Source organism: Salvelinus sp. IW2-2015, linkage group LG20, assembly GCF_002910315.2.
Source record: "Salvelinus sp. IW2-2015 linkage group LG20, ASM291031v2, whole genome shotgun sequence".
NCBI classification, from domain to species: domain Eukaryota; kingdom Metazoa; phylum Chordata; class Actinopteri; order Salmoniformes; family Salmonidae; genus Salvelinus; species Salvelinus sp. IW2-2015.
In genome coordinates this window covers 16,181,066-16,204,051 of record NC_036860.1, presented here as the reverse complement: position 1 = coordinate 16,204,051, position 22,986 = coordinate 16,181,066, and the positions used below count along the sequence as shown (strand labels likewise).

The window sequence follows — 22,986 nt, the reverse complement described above, 5'->3', positions numbered from 1 at the left end:
ATAATATTGCCACCCATCAGACTATTCTTAATTTAATCTTGTCTTTACATAAACTAAATTATATGTGTGAAATTTGTTTTGATTTAGAATGGGCTATTATCATGCACCTGTCTTGGGGGAAAAAATTCATGTCATCTATGCACTTAAATAGTGAATGCTGTGAATAGTGATGCTTTTCCCGTGGTTCATTTTCATGCCACGAGGTAGGCTATACTCCTGTTGTAAAGAGAAGCAATGTGCTTACTATTAGAACAATTAATAAATAAATAAATATAGTAGGCCTAGCCTATAGAAAGTAATGGTATCCTCTTTTTAATAGAGGTTATCTGTTTTCTCACGCAATTGCATAGCCTATAGAAATACTGCTCAACATGAGCATAGACTCTCATTAAGTGATTTGATTTTGCATTGATGTCAGAGTGATTAGAGGGACAACTGTGCTGAATACCAAGCAGTTAGCAAGTTTGGTAGGTTACTAATGCGGCATCAGAGCTTGGAGAAGCCTAATTACCGTGACTAAACGGTCATGTGGAATTTGACTGTGGTCATGACCTGTGACCGCTGGTGTGGCGGTAATACGGTTACCGTGGCGGTAATACGGTTACCGTGACGGCGCTAAATGTAACTTTTTCCCAAATTTGGTTGTGCTATATTTTAATTTTACATTTGTATTGATTGCTTTTTCCTTTCACATTGCATTTGATTGTTGTATTACCGTGATCAGGGCACCCTTGAGAATGAGAGCCTGGTCTCAATGGGTTTTCCTTGAATAAATAATAGTTTTTTTTTTATCAAGATGGGCATAACAATCTTTATGCTTCTGGGACACCCAACCCTGATTGTTTGGATCCCTAAACATAACGTCCATTATATGAAGCATATTGTCATTATCATGTTGGGTTTTGCTAGGTTGTGTCCTGCTGAACATGCCCCTGTCAGTGTTTGAGGTGTGTGTTGTCTACAGGAGCTGTCTTTGCTGAGAAATTAAGTATTTTCTAACATTGTTTGTTCTTCTGTGTGGTGATGTAGGATGGTGGTGGAGCTGCATAGGAAGGTGTCCAGCCTGATTGAGTTCCTGAAACAGAAGTGGGCCGTCCAGGACCAGCGGATCGTATCCTTCCACATCACAACATTTATGTCATGTCCATCTTATAGCACTTAGACCACAACCTAACTGATATTTTTTTTTGTCTGGTCGAGTATAGAATCACATGAAATTAGCACCAGACACAACCAGCTGGTAAAAAGTCTCAAATGAGCTGATCCATAGTATTTCAAGAGATCAACAGATAATATTTAGCCAAGTTGATGCTCAATTCTTGTTTTTGTTGCTGTACGGTCTGCTGACCCTCCTTGACCGTACTGTGTTCAGCTGAAGAGCCTGCAGGAGCGCGAGGCGTTAGGGGGAACCCAGCAGCACAGTGGTAGCGGCAGCCCTGCTCTCCCCTGTAGAGCAGACAAGGAGGACCTGTTCCTATACCCAGCTGAGACCAGCACCTTGACCCCCCTGCCCAGCGTAGCCCGTGTGGTCCACTCCAAGGCCTCCTGCACTGTCCACTGGCAGGAGAGTGGCAAGCCCCGGCCCGGCCCCAAGGAGCTGATCCCCACCGCCCAGATTCTGGGTATCCAGGGAGCCCCGCTCCTCCTCCTCCCCCGTGGGGGCGTGGCCAAACCTGGACGTGGTGTTGGGGATGCTCGACGTGTAGGGGGAGAGACCCCCATATCCACACCTGAAGGAGGAATGTTGGGAGGGGGAGCAGGGCCAGAGCACAAGAATCTGAACCAGATAACATCTCCTMRWCCTSRACMTCCTCRTRRMTCTRCMRRGWRMTTGRRMKTGWRMRKMAWYSKMSAGYYWSYMGWYGSRGMMGSYSKSGRGGYYCYGGWGYAYGGGSWGYYGSGYSMYSMYGGYGMASSYGYGGRKMMGYYGGCCWWGGGYGSKYAMGYYGYKMKRYYMMKRRKSYARRKMSYGGGCKYMMSMMYKMSTMCWWSRMRTSCMWKRYYGRRMMYKYYGCYMYKRYKYSGGYRRKKKGGSKMTYACYGRYSRMKRKSWGKSWSMKKKMKSKMSKKCRRSRTSSKCCRSRTGGWRCCCKRSYRWCCRKCKKCYSCWCCYCMYSKYYRGGWGSKSSWKCKMSRYGASSAMGMSCKMSSWYYCSKYGSYSKSSSYMGYAKYGKAGKSRCWGGWYYYGWMGYMGMWGYWGGAGGCAGCACKKCAACCCCGGTGTCRMGTGGTCGGTCGGCCCAGCGGATCTGTGATGAGGGCTGGAGCTCGCGGGGGTCAGACAGCAACGTGACTCTGGCAGAGCTGTACCTGATGCTGGGGAAACCTGGGAAACTGCAGCTAGAGTACGAGTGGCAGCCGGCTGCTGTTGCAGTCCCGGAGCTGGGGGACGAGGGGCTACAGGGACCAGGGCAGACATGCCCACAGCTACAGTCACCACGCCCCCTGCCCCCGCCCTCCACCCACCGCGTCCTGCGCTGTCTGCTCCGGCTGGTGTCATCAGAGGTCAACCCCAAACCTGTGAGTCAACACCGCCTATTGAGGCAAATTCTTCATAGCCACTGGCCACATTCGAATTCTCTACACTTTGTCCGAAGTGTGCACTCCTGCACTCTCCCTCATGGATTTAAAAGCAATCGACTGGAAAGGGAAAGGGGGATACCTAGTCAGTTCTACAACTGAATGCATTCAACTGAAATGTGTCTTTCGCATTTAACCCAACCCCTCTGAATCAGAGAGGTGTGGGGGGCTGCCATAATCGACATCTAAGTCTTTGGTGTGAGGATTATGGTGGAAACGCCCTCTAGCCATGCTTAGACCAAACATTTAAATGCATGAGGGGGAGGGAACGAGTGCACACTTCTGGAGAAGGGTAGAGAATCGGAATGCAGACACTTTGTAGGAGACTTTGTAAACAGATTATGCAATTTAATAGCCTTAAGTCATTTTGTTTTCTTCTAATGCTCTCTCCCCTCTCCTTCAGGCCCCAGAGCTGTGCTCCACAGCCACATCTCCGGTAAAGCCATCCCAGGAGGAACAGTCCCTCACCCCCCCAGGCAAGGCCCCGGCTGTGGGGGTACGGAGCCCCAACTGTGGACGACCGCAGCCCCTGGGGGTCCGAGCGACAAAGCTGATGTTACCAAACACTGGATCCTCCGGTAGCTTACCAAACTCCTCTCACAAGCAAATGCGTACACACACACACACACACACACAACATACACTTATCGAATGTTCTTCAGTAACTCCAAAGTTTTAGGTCAGACGACCAATTCTTGAAGTAGTGTTTGTCTTTTACCTGTATCTTTGTATGACATCTCATATACACCAATACTAATTAACTGTAACCTTGGCTTTGAACCCCTCAGGTCGTAACCTCCCGCGGTCTCTGCTGGTGTCTGGGGGGGACTCAGATGGTGGGGTGTTTGCCGTTCCCACCACCCTGCCCCCCAACAGCTCCCGACACTCCCGCATGTTCTCTCCCAACAAGGAGGCCGAGCTCGCCTTCCGACAACAGCTCGACTCCATCAGCGTAAGGACATTTTGCATACTCTCTCCATATTTTGTCTGTCTCAGAAAAATAAACAAGCTGGACTCTCCATATCTCMTCATCCCTTCCAATCATTTTATTTTCCCTCTTCAGGGATGCAAACTCGTCACTTTTGGAGATTTTTCGATATAGTGCATTCGGAAATTATTCAGACCGCTTGACTTTTACCAAATTATGTTACAGTCTTATTCTAAAAAGGAATACATTTACATTATTATTTTTTTCATCAATCTACACACAATACCCCATGAGGACAAAGCAAAAACACGCTTTTGGAAATTCTTGCAAATGTATTAAAAAATTAAAAACAGAAATTCCTTATTCGAACAGTTTGCTATTTTTGCTCAGGTGCGTCCTGTTTCCATTGATTGTCCTTGATGTTTCTACCACTTGATTGGAGTCAACCTGTGGTAAATTCAATTGATTGGACATGATTTGGAAAGGCACACACCTGTCTATATAAGCTCCCACAGTTGACAGTGCATGTCAGAGCAAAAACCTAGTCATGAGGTCGAAGGAATTGTCCATAGAGCTCCGAGACAGGATTGTGGGGAAGGGTACTAAACAATGTCTGCAGCATTGAATGTCCCCAAGACTGGGGCGAAAGTTCACTTTCCAACAGGACAATGACCCTAAGCACACAGCCAAGACAACGTAGGAGTGGCTTCAGGACAAGTTTCTGAATGTCCTTCAGTGGCCCAGCCAGTGCCCGGACTTGAGCCCGATCGAACATCTCTGGAGAGACCTAAAAATACCTATGCAGCGAAGCTCCCCATCCAACCTGACAGAGCTTCGTGGTCATGCAACAACAAATGTGCTCCTTAAGTGACGGGGCAGGGCTAGGTCTGTGTGGAACGCGGCATGTGGAGAGGGATGACGCAAGAAGCGGTGTAAACTATAAAATGGATGTTACACACAGCATATCACATTTAACAAACTAAACATTCAAATACCGTTATAGAAGGTAAAGTAAAAACCCAAACCGATCCGTGCATCAATACCGGAATATAGTAAAATACCGTATACTGCCCAGACCTAGGAGAGACATCTGGCTATCTCATCCAATGGGTTTTGAGAAGGGGAGGATGCGAGGAGTGTGCAAGTGAGATTCTCCCACTGTTCATCCAATATCACGTGTGACAGCTGTGAGCAGCCAGCCACATCCCCTAACCAGCCATTAGCTTACTCAGCTGCTTCTCTCTATCCGTTCTTTCGGCGCATCTCCATCAGTTTTCAAATGTTATTTACTGTGATGGCGAACTGGGGCTTGCAAACAGTGATGGAATTTATGTTACATTTGTTTAATCATTGGAGCAGCTCGCTACATAAGTGAAGTGCATACGTACAGTCAGGTCCATAAGTATTTGGACAGTGACACAATTTCCATCATTTTGGCTCTGTACACCCCCAAAAATGGATTTGAAAGGAAACAATCAAGATGTGCTTTAAGTGTTGACTTTCATATTTAATTTAAGGGTTTTGTGTAAAAAAAATAATATTAAGTGTCGGAATTACAACCATTTTTTACGTAACCCACCAATTATAGTGGCTCAGAAGTAATTGGGCAATTAACATGATCATACATCCTTTGCAGTCAATGACTGCCTGAGGTCTGGAACCCATAGATATCACCAGATGCTGGGGTTCTTCCCTGGTGATGCTTTGCCTGGCCTTTACTGCAGCTGTCTTCAGTTCCTGCTTGTTCTTGACGTGTTTTACCTTCAGCAAGTGAAATGCATGCTCAATTGGATTCAGGTCAGGTGATTGACTTAGCCATTGCAGAACATTCCACTTCTTTGCCTTAAAAAGGTATTGGGTTGCTTTCGCGGTATGCTTCAGGTCATTGTTTATCTGCACTGTGAAGCGCCGTCCAATGAGTTTTGAAGCATTTGGCTGAATCTGAACAGATAATATAACCCTAAACACTTCAGAATTCATCCTGCTGCTTTTGCCAGCAGTCACATCATCAATATAAATACAAGGTAGCCAGTTCCATTGGCAGCCATACATGCCCACGCCATAACACTACCTCCACCATGTTTCATAGATAAGGTGTTTTTTTTTATCAATCAAGTTTATTTTATATAGCCCTTCGTACATCAGCTAATATCTCGAAGTGCTGTACAGAAACCCAGCCTAAAACCCCAAACAGCAAGCAATGCAGGTGTAGAAGCACGGTGGCTAGGAAAAACTCCCTAGAAAGGCCAAAACCTAGGAAGAAACTAGAGAGGAACCAGGCTGAGGGGTGGCCAGTCCTCTTCTGGCTGTGCCGGGTGGAGATTATAACAGAACATGGCAAGATGTTCAAAATGTTCATAATGACAAGCATGGTCAAATAATAATCAGGAATAAATGTCAGTTGGCTTTTCATAGCCGATCATTAAGAGTTGAAAACAGCAGGTCTGGGACAGGTAGGGGTTCCATAACCGCAGGCAGAACAGTTGAACTGGGACAGCAGCAAGGCCAGGTGGACTGGGGACAGCAAGGAGTCATCATGCCCAGTAGTCCTGACGTATGGTCCTAGGGCTCAGGTCCTCCGAGAGAGAGAGAAGAAAGAGGAAGGAGAGAATTAGAGAGAGCATACTTAAATTCACACAGGACACTGGATAAGGCAGGAGAAGTACTCCAGATATAACCAACTGGCCCTAGCCCCCGACACAATACTACTGCAGCATAAATACTGGAGGCTGAGACAGGAGGGTCAGGAGACACTGTGCCCCTCCTATGATACCCCCAGACAGGGCCAAACAGGAAGGATATAACCCACCACTTTGCCAAAGCACAGCCCCCACACCATTAGAGGGATATCTTCAACCACCAACTTACAATCCTGAGACAAGGCCGAGTATAGCCCACAAAGATCTCCACCACAGCACAAACCAAGGGGGGGCGCCAACCCAGACAGGAAGATCACGTCAGTAACTCAACCCACTCAAGTGACGCACCCTCCTAGGGACGGCATGAAAGAGCACAGTAAGCCAGTGACTCAGCCCTGTATAGGGTTAGAGGTAGAGAATCCCAGTGGAGGGGAACCGGCCAGGCAGAGACAGAAGGGCGTTCGTTGCTCCAGAGCCTTTCCGTTCACCTTCACACTCCTGGGCCAGACTACACTCAATCATATGACCTACTGAAGAGATAAGTCTTCAGTAAAGACTTAAAGGTTGAGACCGAGTCTGCGTCTCTCACATGGCTACCCATGTGAGAGACGCAGACTCGGTCTCAACCTTTAAGACCATTCCATAAAAATTTTATTATTTTTTCTTGGCAAACTCTAAACTGGTCTTTGTGTTTTTGAGGCGTAGCAATGGTTTACATCTTGTGGTAAACCCTCTGTATTTACTCTGGTGAAGTCTTGGCTGTTGACTTTGACAGAGATACGCCTACCTCCTAGAGGGTGTTCTTGATCTGGCCACCTGTTGTGAAGTGMTTTTTCTTCACCAGGGAAATAATTATTCTGTCATCCACTACAGTTGTTTTCCGTGGCCTTCCTGTCCTTTTGGTGTTCCTGAGCTCACCAGTGTGTTTTCTTTTTTAGAATGTACCAAATAGTTTTGGTCACACCTAATGATTTTGCAGTCTTAAAAAAAAATGTTTTGCCTAATGATGGCTTGCTTCACTGGCAGTGCATGCTCTTTGGACTTCATATCTCAATATTAACAGCAACAGATTCTAAAGGCAAATGCCACACTTGAAATCAACTCTAGACCTGTTATCTGCTTACTTGTAAATTAACTAATGAGGGAATAACACACACCTGGCCATGGAACAGCTGAGCAGCCAATTATCCAATTACTTTTGGTCCCTTAAAAAGGGGATGACCACATATAAAAAGTGCTGTAATTCCTACACCATTCACCCGATTTGGATGTAAATACCGTCAAAGTAAAGCTGTAATTCTGCACTTTCAGCTCATATTCATAATTTAATTTCAATTCAAATATGCTGTGGTAGACAGCTAAAATAATAACTTGGTCAATGTCCAAATATTTATGGACCTGACTCTTTATTTTGCCTGTAAGAATAAGCAGGCCGGTCAGACTTTTCTGTCATGCAGCCTCTGAGTGCCACTGCCATAGAGGAAAAACTGAGTACAGTGACCGTCACGCTTGTGTCTTCAACAGTTAATACCACAAGTTTCTAGCCCAAACCCTTTTCTACCGCGAATTGGTGCACATGTTACATCATTTTATAAACCATGTTGCGGGCCCTTTTTTAACTACTTGTGGGCCGCAAGTGTTTGGTTTGATAACAAATTACCTTGTTTAGTAATGTTAGATATCAACATGGTACCTTGGCTATGCACACATTTGGATGGTACAAGAAAAATGGAAAAGGGATAGATAGCCTACTCAAAGAGATGCTTCAAAGGTAGGGTGCATAGGCCTAATCAATGTAATTCTAAGCTAAATCTGAATCAAATCTATCTTTTTTTCTGGTGTTAAGTTCTTTTTGGTGCCTAACTGTTGGGAGGTATGATTGTGAGAGAGTGTAGGCTATGTGTGTAAAGTTGTAAACTAAAGATGGTTTCATATAGGCCTAACCTGAGTGTAACCCTTACTTCCACAATGAAAATGCAGATCATTATGCATTTTATATTCCTTACTACATTCCTCCTGCCCAATCACAGGTAGGCCTTTGGATATGCGCAAATCAGCTATTTTCTACAGTCACGATTGTACTCGGTATCGGGATACTTGGCCTGGTATCATATCGTTAGGAAATGTTGGTGTTGCGACAACCTCATTCTGAAAAAGGCCCATTTTTCTTTGCAGTTCAGATTTATTTTTATTTTTTGGGGGGGGCCTCACCAATTTGCATCTCTGCCTCTTACAGATGCAGTCAGACATTTTCCTGCCGAAACAAAGGAAAAACAGAAGCCGGCCACTTCGAAAGCCCTTAGTGGTCCAGGTAAGTCTTTGATCTTAGTCCATTGTTTGGTGCACCTATTGAATTGACAGTTATTCTTAGGACATCTTGAAATCTGAACAGAATGTTTTAATGTGAAATTGTTGTTGTTGTTCCTCCTCAGAGAACACTGCTCCCCCGCACCACTGGAGACACTCCTCAACACGTCTGCTCCTTCTCCATCCTCTCCAACTCATCTGCCACAGGTATGCCACCTGTCAACATAACCCATACACCTAGTTAAAAATATATAAATTAATTAGAAAACATGCTTTTACTTACCTAATCACAGGAAGGAAGTAGGAATGTTTGAAGTATCGTAAAAACATATTTTTTTAGTAATTATGCTGCAGGAATAAAAGGCACTGGGGAGCAGTAATATTCTGTGTTTGGGCCAAAAAATGTTTTATCTAACTATCTGAACAGGGCTAGAAATACTCAACCACACTCACCTCCATAGTTTGGACTTGACTGACTTTTTCTTCTTACTGTACCCCCCTCAGGAACAGGCTCCTTCCGGCCAATCCAGCCCCGTCTCTCTCCCTCCACCCGTCCCCTCCTCCCCAGAACTCCGCCCATTACCTCTGGCCCTGGGATGTCCAGTCAGCTCTCCAGTACGTACCGCTTCTCTCTACCTGTTCAGGGCCTGAAACTAACTTTTTGGTCCATCAGCCACCGTGGCAGGTAGATTAAAAAAATCTACCAGCTACTCAGATTTCTTTCCAAAATTTATAAAATAAAACCGATGAGCATGCTTTGATGTTTCTAAAACAAATGTATTACTATTAAATAGCCAAGAAACACGAGGGCAAAGTCTCACTTGAGTAGACTTTAGACCTACCTTTATGCCTGTGCGCAGCAGTGCTGCTGCGCTATACAGGATTCGTAGTTTTTTTTACTTTGTGCGATTCATTTACCAGCTAAGAAACAAAATGTCAGAAATACTTTGAAACCAGCTACTGCAGCGTTTATTCACACTTATATATATATATATATATATGCATGCATGCATGCATATATAGCCAAATACATTTAAACTCCGTTTTTCACAATTCCCTGTCTTAGGTCAGTTAGGATCACCACTTTATTTTAAGAATGTGAAATGTACGCATAATAGTGGAGAGAATTATTTATTTCAGCTTTTATTTCTTTCATCACATTCCCAGTGGGTCAGAAGTTTACAGACACTCAATTAGTATTTGGTAGCATTGCCTTTAAATAAAGCTTTTTGGGTAGCCTTCCACAAGCTTCCCACAATAAGTTGGGTGAATTTTGGCACATTCCTCCTCGACAGTGCTGGTGTAACTGAGTCAGGTTTTTAGGCCTCCTTGCTCGCTCACGCTTTTTCAGTTCTGCCCACAGATTTTCTATGGGATTGAGGTCAGGGCTTTGTGATGGCCACTCCAATTACTTGACTTAGTTGTCCTTAAGCCATTTTGCCACAACTGTGGAAGTTTGCTTGGGTCAATATCCATTTGGAAGACCCATTTTCAACCAAGCTTTAACTTCCTGACTGATGTCTTGAGATGTTGCTTCAATATATCCACATAATTTTCCTCCCTCATGAWGCTATCTATTTTGTGAAGTGCACCAGTCCCTCCTGCAGCAAAGCACCCCCACAACATGATGCTGCCACCCCCGTGCTTCATGGTTGGGATGATGTTCTTCTGCTTGCAAGCTCCCCCCTTTTTCCTCCAAACATAACGATGGTCATTATGGCCAAACAGTTATATTTTTGTTTCATTAGATCAGAGGACATTTCTCCAAAAAGTACGATCTTTGTCCCCATGTGCAGTTGCAAACCGTAGTCTGGCTTTTTATGGTGGTTTTGGAGCAGTGGCTTCTTCCTTGCTGAGCGGCCTTTCAGGTTATGTCGATACAGGACTCGTTTTACTGTGGGTGTAGATACTTTTGTACCTGTTTCCTCCAGCATCTTCACAAGGTCCTTTGCTGCTGTTCTGGGATTGATTTACAGAAGTGCTGAAGCGCGTAGTGCGTAAAAATCGTCTATCCTCGTTTGAAACACTCCGAGTTCCAAACTGCATCTGGAAGCAACATCCTCACAATAACTGTTTGTCTGCAGCTTCATGAAATGGGTTTCCAAGGCCAATCAGCCGCACACAAACCTAAGATTACCATGTGCAATGCCATGCGTCGGCTGGAGTGGTGTATAGCTTGCCGCCATTGAACTCTGGCACAGTGGAAATGCGTTCTTTGCGGTGGTGAATCAGCAATGATGCCAGGAGAACACTACCTGCCCGACTGCATAGTGCCAACTGTAGTTTGGTGGAGGAGGAATAAGGGTCTGGGGCTGTTTTTCATGGTTTTAGCTAGGCACCTTAGTTCCAGTGAAGGGAAATATTAACGCTACAGCATACAATGACATTCTAGACGATTCTGTGCTTCCAACTTTGTGGCAACAATTTGGAGAAGGCTGTTTCCTGTTTCACCATGACAATGCTCCCGTGCAGAAAGCGAGGTCATTACAGAAATGGTTTGTCGAGATCGGTGTGGAAGAACTTGACTGGCCTGCACAGAGCCCTAACCTCAACCCCACCGAACACCTTTGGGATGAATTGGAACGCCGACTGCGAGCCAGGCCTTATTGCCCAACATCAGTTCCCAACCTTGTGGTGAAATCCTGCATGGAGCCTTCACCGTGTGCTGTCACTTTAAGAGCGCATCAGCAGTAAGGAAGGAGGAAATAAAGACAGCTCTGCTGGCTCTCTGGGTGGTAGCTCTTGGTTGGCACTGCAGTTTGATTGTGTGTGCAATGCTGCAGAAGTCTTYTTTATTTTCAGCGTGTTTAGTTTGTAAAGTGTTTAGCTCAATCATCGGTGTGACCGCTCTAGGTCGTGGTTGTTATCATTTGGGACCGCACCGGTTATGGATCACATGGATTAGTAGCAACATTATTGCTAAGCTTTGACATACAAACCATCTGACGGACAGACAGTACAACTGCAAGCCTGAAGTCAACAGCTAAGATCTCTCTTGCTTTCTCTCTTTCTCTTCCRTCTATTGTTCCAGTGCTTTACACTGCAGCAGACRTTCTATTTTTCCMATGCGCTTCCAGTTGATGTTCATTGTCGCTGGACTATTATTGCCATGCCAGAAGTATTTGGGTTGACATTTTAGTTAAAAGGGAGGTTGCTTGCAAGTCTGTGTATTGTTATTTGAACTGTATTGAAGTGGTTTACTAATGAAATGTGGACAAGAAGATTTTGGACATTTTAAGGCCTTTGTTTTGTCTATGAACACACCCACATTCATACCCTCTGCACTCCTCCACTGGGAGGTAATACAGATTATTGCAAATTCTCAAATGTTGATGACTGGGTTCTTTCTTGTAAATTGTTTCTATGAAGTTGCCGTTCAATTGCTCTGCCATTATTATTATTGTATGAGGTATTATTGGTGYGGTTACCCCTGTGCTGTGACATGGGTTTTCTATGGTGTGTTTTAGCCAGTGAAGAGTAAAGATATCTGGCAAACAGGCTACACTCTAGGCAGTCTCTTCTGCTGATGTGTGTGGGTCTGGTAGTGGTATTCTCTCGATCCTACTCTTTTCCTTTCAGGAGAATTAATACCTGCCTGGCGCCCGAACAAAATCATTATCTTTACCTGTCTCTAACAATACCGCTACAATCTCACAAATGCTTTTGTGGCTGAGTGGAAGAATGTCCCCTCAGCAATGTTCCAACATCTAGTGGAAAGCTTTCCCAGAAGAGTGGAGGTTGTTATAGTCGCAAAGGGGGAACCAACTCCATATTAATGTCCATGAATTGGGAATGATATCTTTGACGAGCAGGTGTTCACATACTTTGGTCATGTAAAGTATATTGCAATAAATGTGATCATACTTGGTTATTTCATTAACAAATGTGAGAGAGATTCTCGCACTGMAGAGCCCTGTCCACCCACCAACATGGCTGGTGAAATAGACCTCTTACCCGCCAATGCCCAAATCTATTCTAATTTGGCAGGTGGTGGGTGTTCGGTTTAGGTTATGGTTATGTTTTATTTTTCCCTTTCACCTTTTTAGACCATCTATTTTAAGGCCCATCTAGGCCAGGCCCACTGATGATGGAAATTAGCGCACTCGGAATCTTGACAATTTAACAGGTGATGATTCTATGTTTTTCCATCCAGGTGCCATTGACCTGGCAGCCAAATCAGCAGGCATCATCCCAGGCAGCCCCTGTCGAGAGCTGGAGGCCCCCAGTCCAGACGGAAGGCCCCTCTCGACCTCTCACCCTGGAGTGGTGTATGCTGGTCCTGGTCCTCCCCAGCCACAGCTCCTCCAGCAGGCCTCCTCTGAGGTGAGTGGAACGCTGAAAGAAGGGAAAGAGAAACGGTAATATGTAGAGATCTAAAAGACAATGGACCCTATTTCTACCTGGGTTGTGTTCAAAAGGCCGGACACTGTTTTGAACAAGGGAGGTGCTACAGGAACTTGTCCAATAAGAGCACACATTTTCATATATTTTTACACATTAATTCTAACCCTGTATCATTCTTTCCCTAACCCTCCACCAGGTTTTGCTGCAGAACGGCCTCCCCCCTCCGTCTCCAGGAGTAGCAGGTGACTCGCTCCTCTCCCCGCCCAGCGTGGCTTCTCTGCTGGACATCTCTCTCCCAGGACCCCCAGAGGAAGCCATGGCTCCTGGAGGGCCACAAACACACATCAGTGACTCAATCATTGAGCTGGCCATCAACTCAGCACACTACGGTAAGTGAAGGGGGCGTTGTTAGAGGTGCGTGTGCTTCTAAAAATAGGATTTTGTACTGTTTTTGTAGTGTAGCCTGAATCTTTACATCTCTCACGTGCTGTCGCTTTCTTTCGCTCTCAGGTGATGAGGCATCCCTCTCTCCTGCCAAGCTGAATGGTAGTGAGTGCTCTAAGCTCCTACCCTGTACCTCAGTCAGCCCCTCCAGAGGCTGGATCCCTTCCCCCAGCCACGACCCTCAGTGGTACCCCAACGACTCCACTGACTCTTCATTTGGCTGCCTGCTATGTAAGACGGACACACATACTTTTATATGTATGTACAGTTGAATTCGGAAGTTTACATGCGCTTAGGTTGGAGTCATTAAAACTTGTTTTTCAACCACTCCACAAATTTCTTGTTAACAAACTAGTTTTGGCAAGTCAGTTAGGACATCTGCTTTGTGCATGACACAAGTAATTTTTCCAATAATTGTTTACAGATTATTTCACTTATAATTCACTGTATCACATATCCAGTGGGTTAGAAGTTTACATACACTAAGTTGACTGTGCCTTTAAACAGCTTGGAACATTCCAGAAAATGATGTCATGGCTTTAGAAGCTTCTGATAGGCTAATTGACATAATTTGAGTCAATTGGAGGTGTACCTGTGGATGTATTTTAAGGCCTACCTTCATGCCTCTTTGCTTGACATCATGGGAAAATCAAAAGAAATCAGCCAAGACCTCAGAAAAACAATTGTAGACCTCCACAAGTCTGGTTCATCCTTGGGAGAAATTTCCAAACGCCTGAAGGTACCTTGTTCATCTGTACAAACAACAGTACGCAAGTATAACCACCATGGGTCCACGCAGCCGTSATACCGCTCAGGAAGGAGACACGTTCTGTCTCCTAGAGATGAATATACTTTGGTGCGAAAGTGCAAATCAATCCCAGAACAACAGCAAGGGACCTTGTGAAGATGCTGGAGGAAACGCTGTTGCGCCTTCTTCACCACACTGTCTGTGGGTGGACCATTTCAGTTTGTCCGTGATGTGTACACCGAGGAACTTAAAACTTTCCACCTTCTCCACTACTCAAGCCTACCACTGTAGTATCGTCAAACTTGATGATTGAGTTGGAGGTGTGCATGGCCACGCGGTCGTGGGTGAACAGGGAGTACAGGAGAGGGCTGAGAACGCACCCTTGTGGGGCCCCAGTGTTGAGGATCAGCTGGGTGGAGATGTTGTTTCCTACCTTCACCACCTGGGGGTGGCCCGTCAAAGTCCAGGACCCAGTTGCACAAGGCGGGGTCGAGACCCAGGGTCTCAAGCATGATGACACGTTTGTAGGGCACTAAATGCTGAGCTGTAGTCGATGAACAGCATTCTTACGTAGATATTCCTCTTGTCCAGATGGGTTAGGGCAGTGTGATTGCGATTGCGTCGTCTGGACCTATTGGGGCGGTAAGTAAATTGTAGTGGGTCTAGGATGTCAGGTAGGGTGGAGGTGATATGATCCTTGACTAGTTTCTCAAAGCACTTCATGATGACGGAAGTGAGTGCTACGGGGCGAAAGTCGTTTAGCTCAGTTACCTTAGCTTTCTTGGGAACAGGAACAATGGTGGCCCTCTTGAAGCATGTGGGAACAGCAGACTGGGATAGGGATTGATTGAATATGTCCGTAAACACACCAGCCAGCTGGTCTGCGCATGCTCTGTGGACACAGCTAGGGATGCCATCTGGGCTGGCAGATGGGTTAACACGTTTAAATGTTTTACTCATGTTGGCTGTGGTGAAGGAGAGTCTGCAGGTTTTGGGAGTGGGCTGTGTCGCTGGCACTGTATTGTCCTCAAAGCGAGCGAAGAAGTTGTTTAGTTTGTCTGGGAGCAAGACATCGGGGTCCGCGACGGGGCTGGTTTTCTTTTTGTAGTTCGTGATTGACTGTAGACCCTGCCACATTCCTCTCGTGTCTGAGCCGTTGAATTGCGACTCTACTTTGTCTCTATACTGACGCTTAGCTTGTTTGATTGCCGGTCATCTTGCCTTGATTAAAAGCAGTGGATCGCGCTTTCAGTTTTGCGCGAATGCTGCCATCAATCCATTGTTTTCTGGTTGGGGAAGGTTTTAATAGTCGCTGTTGTACCAACATCACCGATGCACTTGCTAGTAAACTCACTCACCGAATCAGCGTGTACGCACATCAATGTTGTTCAACGCTATCCGGAACATATCCCAGTCCACGTGATCGAAGCAATCTTGAAACGTGGAATCAGATTGGTCGGACCAGCGTTGACCAGACCTGAGCATGGGCGTTTCCTCTTTTAGTTTCTGTCTATAGGCTGGGAGCAACAAAATGGAGTCGTGGTCAGATTTGTCGAAAGGAGGGCGGGGGATGGCTTTGTATGCGTCGCAGAAGTTAGTAACAATGATCCAGAATTTTCCCAACCCGGGTCGCGCATTCGGTARGCTGATAAAATTTAGGGAACCTTGTTTTCAGATTATCCTTGTTAAAATCCCCAGCTACAATAAATGCAGCCTCAGGATATATGGTTTCCAGTTTACATAGAGTCCAATGAAGTTCTTTCAGGGCCGTCGAGGTGTCTGCTTGGGGGGGAGATGTACATGACTGTGATTATAATCGAAGATAATTTTCTTGGTAGATAATGCGGTCGGCATTTGATTGTAAGGAAATACTAATTGAGTGTATGTAAACTTCTGACCCACTGGGAATGTGATGAAAGAAATAAAAGCTGAAATAAATCATTCTCTCTACTATTATGCTGACATTTCACATTCTTAAAATTAAGTGGTGATCCTAACTGACCTAAAACAGACAATTTTTACTAGGATTACATTTCAGGAATTGTGAAAAACTGAGTTAAAATGTATTTGGCTAAGGTGTATGTATAAACTTCCGACTTCAACTGCATGTATGCAAACACACACGTACAGTATATACGCACACGCAGCCACTATCACCAGTCTCTGGCAATGATGACTTTCTATTGAACTGAACCTGATGATGAAGCCAATTGAAGCAGGATTACTCTGAGCCCAGAAGCATTAGCTCAACTGAGATTTGTTTTGAATTGTGTTGTCTCAATTTCAAACAATTTTAACTCACCCCCCCCCCCCCCAACAGCGAGCCTGGTGTCCCCTGATAAGGGAAGACGAAGTTCCCTGACCCCCTCTGGCCCCTCCAGTGGGACAGCCCTCCTCGGACCCAGGTTTCTGGACTGCAACTCCCATGATTCCTTTCAGTCCCGCGGCCTGCCAGACGTAGCGGAGGTAAGACCACCCCAGTAGGAAGCATATTACTACATCCCTCCCTTGCACGATTTTCACCTTTTTGTTTCTTTACAGTTTAAATCAAATGTATTTGTCACATGCGCCAAATACAACAGGTGTAGCCTTACCGTGAAATGCTTACTTACAAGCCCTTAACCAACACTAGTTTTAAGAAAAATATTTACTAAATAAACTAAAGTTAAAAAAAATAAAAGAACAAGAAAGAGGCTTTATACAGGGGGTACCGAGTCAATGTGAGGGGGTACAGGTTAGTCGAGGTAATATGTGTACAGTACCAGTCAAAAGTTTGGACACACCTACTCATTCCAGGGTTTTTCTTTATTTTTACTTTTTTCTACATTGTAGAATAATAGTGAAGACATCAAAACTATGATATAACACATATTGAATCATGTAGAAACCKAAAAAGTATTAAACAAATCAAAATATATTTCAAGTTGTTCAAATAGCCACCCTTTGCGTTGATGACAGCTTTGAACTCTTGGCATTCTCTCAACCAGCTTCACCTGGAATGCTTTTCCAATAGTCTTGAAGGAGTTCCCACATGCTGAGCACTTGTTGGCTGCTTTTCCTTCACTCTGCGGTCCAACTCATCCCAAACCATCTGTTGCGTTGAGGTCGGGTTATTGTGGTGGCCAGGTCATCTGATGCAGCACTCCATCACTCTCCTTGGTCAAATAGCCCTTACACAGCCTGGAGGCGTGTTGTGTCAGTGGCCTGTTGAAAAACAAATGATAGTCCCACTAAGCGCAAACCAGTTGGGATGGCGTATCGCTGCAGAATGCTGTGGTTGCCTTGCTGGTTAAGTGTGCCTTGAATTCTAAATAAATGACCAACAGTGTCACCAGCAAAGCACCATCACACCACCTCCTCCATGCTTCACAATGGGAACCGCACATGCGGAGATCATCTGTTCACCTACTCTGCGTCTCACAAAGACACGGTGGTTGGAACCAAAAATCTCAAATTTGGACTCCTCAGACCAAAGGACAGATTTCCACTGGTCTAATGTTCATCGTGTTTCTTGGCCCAAGCAAGTCTTCTTCTTATTGGTGTCCTGGTCCTCGGTCCTCGGACCATGAAGGCCCGATTCACGCGTTCTCCTCTGAACAGTTGATGTCTGTTACTTGAACTCTGAATCATTTATTTGGACTGCAATTTCTGAGGCTGGTAAATCTCTAATGAACTTGTCCTTTGCAGCAGAGGTAACTCTGGCTGTTCCTTTCCTGTGGTCATCCTCATGAGAGCCAGTTTCCTCATAGCGCATGATGGTTTTTGCTTCTGCACTTGAAGAAACTTTCAAAGTTCCTGAAGTTTTCCACATTGACTGACCTTTGTCTTAAAGTAATGATGGACTGTCATTTCGCTTTGCTTATTTGAGCTGTTCTTGCCATATGGACTTGGTCTTTTACCAAATAGCCCTATCTTCTGTATACCACCCCTACCTTGTCACAACACAACTGATTGGCTCAAACAAAAGAAATTCAAAGAAATTCCACAAATTAACTTTTAACAAGGCACACCTGTTAATTGAAATGCATTCCTCATGAAGCTGGTTGAGAGAATGCCAAGAGTGTGCAAAGCTGTCATCACACAAAGGGCGGCTGTTTTTGAAGAATCTCAAATATAAAATGTGTTTTGWTTTGTTAACACTTTGGGTTATTACATGATTCCATATGTGTCATAGTTTTGATGTCTTCACTATTATTCTACAATGTAGAAAAGAGTCAAAATAAAGAAGAACCCTGGAATGAGTAGGTGTGTCCAAACTTTTGACTGGTGCTGTACATGTAGGGATGGGTGAAGTGACTAGTTAATAGATCATAAATATAGAGTAGTGGCAACGTAAAAAAGTGGGGTCAATGCAAATAGTCCAGGAAACCATTTGAGTTGCTGTTCAGTAGACTTATGGCTTGGGGGTAGAAGATGTTAAGGAGCTTTTTGAACCCAGACTTGGTGCTCCGGTACCGCTTGCCGTGCAGGAGCAGAGAGAACAGTCTGACTAGGGTGGCTGGAGTCTTTGGCAATTTTTATGGCCGTCCTCTGACACCGCCTGGTATAGAGGTCCTAGATGGCAAGAAGCTTTGCCCCAGKGATGTATTGGGCCGTACGCACTACCCTTCGTAGCGCCTTGTGGTCAGAGGTCTAGCAGTTACCATACCAGGCGGGGATGCAACCGGTCAGGATGCTCTCAATGGTGCAGCTGAATAACTTTTTGAGGATCTAAGGACCCATTTCAAATCTTTGAAGTCTCCTGAGGGGGAATAGGTGTTGTCGTGCCCTCTTCACAACCGTCTTGTTGTGTTTGGACTAGGGCTGGGCGATATTGCCAAAATATAATATCATATATGGTATTTTTCAAATTTGACGGTATGTTTTTGATTTAATAAAAGTGTGGCCACACACACACACACACACACATTTATTTATTTCAGTCTGGCTTTCTCCATTCTGATTGTTTTATACTGCTCAATTCAACTTCAACCTAACATTTCCTGCATTTCCATAAATTTCTGCATTTCCTGCACTCATTTGAGATCATTGCCACGATATGGGCAAAAAATCTAGGCCTTAATTTTACCAAATGTTGCGATTTTAGATCAAAACAGTTGGGTGAACTTTTGGAATCATGGAAATATAATATTTATTCTAATTCTATAGTTAGAATATAAATAATAGGGTGCACTTTGAATGCAGTGTTTGACATGACAATGAATGAAGATGCCATGGACGAGTTAATGTGACAGGGTAGGATCCAAAGTGATGTTCCGTGGACCCTATAATCTTTGGCTACATTAAATCTTTATTCATGTAGCCAACATATTCATGCTTCGCCTATTCCTCATTGATTTAGAAAATACTGTTACACAAACAACATGCTGATTTAGGCCTCCGCCAACACTGGTATCCGGCTGTATTAGCTAGCTACGTTTGCTCTGACTCAGTACTTTTGTTAGCTTAGCTCGTTAGCTAGCCAGCTAACTAGCGATTAGCATTAGTGGCTAACACYAACTAATATTGTAATTATAGAACACTTGTGGATTTATATTAAGATCAAATTGGAAACAACATTGTTGCATGTGCTGCATTGACCATGCAAACTGAACGAAAGTGTCTCGTGGTCAAGCGACAACAAATGCGCTCTTTGAGTGACGGGTTGGGACTAGGTCTGTGTGGAAAGCGGCATGGGAAGAGAGCGGAGAGGGATGACTCAAGTAGCGGCGTAAACTATACAAATGGACGTTACACACGCCGTATCACATTTAACAAACCAAACATTCAAATGCCGTTATAGACGGTAAAGTAAAAATCCAAACCGGTCCGTGCATCAATAACGGTATATAGAAAAATACGGTATACCGCCCAGCCCTAGTTTGGACCATGATAGTTTTGTTCCAGGTCTCTGACCACCTCCCTATAGGCTGTTTCCGGTGCAGGCAAGCTTAACTTCTTGGCGCACAGATCCCGATTACGGGATCATTTTCCTAAACAACCGCTGAATTGCAGAGCGCCAAATTCAAAAATAATACTAAAAATATTTATAKTCATGGAATCACAAGTGAAATATACCAAAACACAATTTAGCTTGTTGTTAATCCACCTATCGTGTCAGATTTTGAAAATATGCTTTACAGCGAAAGCATCYTTGATTGAGTGTATCAACGTCCAGGCAATCCGTCTGGCCTTGTGAATGTTGACCTGTTTAAAGGTCTTACTCACATCGGCTACGGGGAGTGTGATCAGTCGTCTGGAACAGTTGGTGCTCTCATACATGCTTCAGTGTTGCTTGCCTCGAAGAGCGCAAGTCACTTTGAACGTCTGGTAGGCTTGTGTCACTGGGCAGCTTGTTTAGAGTTTGAATCCGTTATATTGTATTTTTTTTTAGAGCAACAACAAATTCATTATTTTTGGGCATATTTATCAAAAACAAGATTCAAATGTTGGTCACTCCCTTGTCAATACTCTGGAAGCATGTTCTTCAGTTATTCCGTGACTTATCTAATATGTGGTTATCTTCATCCCTGCAGGTAGACACCCAGCTGGCCTGCATGATGAGTGAGAGCAGCGTGGATTACATCGCCCGCTTCAACGATTTGGCACAGGAGCTGGCTGTCACAGAGCCGCACCTCACACCCTCATAAATTTGAAATAATCTGGGGCAGGSTTTAGGATCTGTCTGTCAGTTGCCCCTCCCACTCCTTCAGAAGTGCAAGGATGTAGGGGGTGGAGAGACACTCCTTCACCTATATAGTTTGTGAAAGAAAGTGCAATAACCAAGGCCATTGGCCTGAACAGAAGAAGCACTCAGATCTACCTTGGCACAGTCCAACTGGAACAGGTTTAAACTCTTTCTGATGGGTTCTGAAATGGTTTCCTCTGGTTCTGAAGGCCTGTGGACCAGTTTTAACTGGTTCTGATTGGTTTGGAATCGATTTCAACTGATTCTGATGGGTTCGGAAACAGTTTCAGATAGTTCTGACTGATTTCAACTGGTTCTTATGGGTTCCAGCTGGCTTGTTTGTTTGGACCATTCTGTCTGTTCTGCCTAGCGAGCCACCCGTTTACAAAACACAACCTCATGTAAAGAAAAAAACAATGCCATATATGAACAAAAGACTGGGTCTGTCCTTGTCCTCTTGTCTCCCTCTTCCCTCTGAGAAATATCAAACCGAAGACATTTGAATGCAAAATGTAAATGTCAGACAAACTTGAAAATAACTACTGATGAACTTCTGAACTGCTGGTAGCGTGTCCTTCTCCGTCTTGTCAGTTTAATACGTCCACATGAACTAACACCACTTAATAATTTAATCTGTTGAAACTGAACAAGCCATATGAGTGGAACTGATATGAATTTGTATCCCAGGCCAAGCATACGTGTGTCTCTCCCTCCATATCAATGCAAAAAAGTTTGACACTCCACTTGAACATCTACTCCAACTCACCCAGCAACATATCTGTGTTAGTCTCTGTTTTTTCTTCTCAACCAATGCTTTGAAACTACCTAAAACCTCATTTCAGTTTTCTGTAGCAAAATGTTTTGTAACGTTGCGCCCTACTGAATGCAACCCGTGTGTGCTTTTGTTTAACACCACAACACCACAGCACTCTATCCTATGATGCCTGGTTGGTTGTCAGTCGAGGGGTGTGTTTTAGAGGTCCCCAGCTGACTAAAGGATCAATCATATTATGAGGGTTTTTAGACACAGAAATATGGTCACGCTKCAGGATGACTAAATTGGAGATGTTGCATCAACCAATGTTTGTATCATCGACTATGCAGTCCGGCATCAGATTACTACGCTCGAGTTCCTGCCTGACTACATTGCAGCAAATGCCAGAAATGATGAAGCTTGTTTCCAGGACTAACTGTCCAAAATGGCACCCTATTTCCTATATAGTGCACTGCTTTTGACCAGAGCCTATAGGGCCAAGGTCAAAAGGAGTATGCTATGTAGGAAATAGGTTGCCAATTCGGACACACCCAATGCCTAGATTTCAGCTAAGGATTTTGATATGAGTAATCACATTGACACAATGTTCAAATACTAAATGTCCGATTTTTATTAAATTTTTTAACACACTAAAAGAAATGTTCAAGCTACAAATGTGGATTATGTCTAAAGACTTCTATAGCGGGTGTCTTTTAAATTGGGGCATGGAGTCCTTTCTCTGTGTGTAAATTTAATCTTTAACAATTCCAGTATTCACTGCGCTTTTGTAACATAATACTGTAAATTATTCTTATTTGGACTATTTATTGTAAACCGGTTGAGAAATTTTTGTTTTAAAATGAGCTATGTAATATTTTTGCATTGTAATTTCAGACAAATACCATAATATATCAGCAGTAATATTGGAGTTTTTAACCATGTTTAATAAAAAAAACTATTTAAAAATTGGGCCCATACAAAATTGGTCGTCATTAGTTACTTTAGCCACAATGTCAGAGTTCGTGTGATATTGTATGTATTCCGGTTTATGGTTCGTGGGCAATGACCAATCAGATGAGGTGGTGTGTGTGTATGCCAACCGGCTTGCGGGGGAGACGAGAGCCATGCATTAGTTTTTTTTTGCTATAATAAAACCAACTAAATGCAAAAGGGTAATCAGATGTCTTATTCAAAGTCCGCTTGCAAGCTTATCATTTTTTCCCTTACTCATAGTTACTTTTCTTAAGCCAAAATAGGTTTACTTCAATATCTGTATTTTTAAAATGGCATGTAGACAAAAAAATTGATATCTTGATTTTAGATTTGTTTTAGCCACTTAACATAGCCTTGCAGTCCAKCTTTTTGGTGTTTTGTACCAGTTTCCATTTGTACAAAGGCATAGAATATGGCAAAACACTTTCATAATTATAATTCGACTTACATGGCACATTTCTAGACACCCAAAGCTCTTTACAGTGTAAGGGGTACGGCGGAGCTCAGGTCCTCACTAGTATATACAACCTTATGTTATACGAGGGAAATTGTATTTATGTAGCTAGTGCTGATGGTGAGGA

General features: G+C 44.1%; 1 protein-coding gene across 1 annotated transcript in view; it reads left to right on the top strand.

Moving 5' to 3' along the window:
- The window catches only part of cramp1 (cramped chromatin regulator homolog 1), a 47,975-nt gene extending 25,593 nt beyond the window's left edge, over positions 1–22,382 (top strand). Inside the window, exons 9-21 of the mRNA XM_070449719.1 lie at positions 1,030–1,111; positions 1,373–1,832; positions 2,178–2,521; positions 2,985–3,159; positions 3,370–3,533; positions 8,385–8,459; positions 8,581–8,662; positions 8,960–9,070; positions 12,609–12,778; positions 12,996–13,188; positions 13,310–13,474; positions 16,312–16,457; positions 20,507–22,382. Of these exons, the coding sequence (XP_070305820.1) occupies positions 1,030–1,111; positions 1,373–1,832; positions 2,178–2,521; positions 2,985–3,159; positions 3,370–3,533; positions 8,385–8,459; positions 8,581–8,662; positions 8,960–9,070; positions 12,609–12,778; positions 12,996–13,188; positions 13,310–13,474; positions 16,312–16,457; positions 20,507–20,620 (2,281 nt within the window). The 3' untranslated portion in view covers positions 20,621–22,382. The remainder of the gene's footprint in view (positions 1–1,029; positions 1,112–1,372; positions 1,833–2,177; positions 2,522–2,984; positions 3,160–3,369; positions 3,534–8,384; positions 8,460–8,580; positions 8,663–8,959; positions 9,071–12,608; positions 12,779–12,995; positions 13,189–13,309; positions 13,475–16,311; positions 16,458–20,506) is intronic.
- Positions 22,383–22,986: the final 604 nt, after the last annotated feature.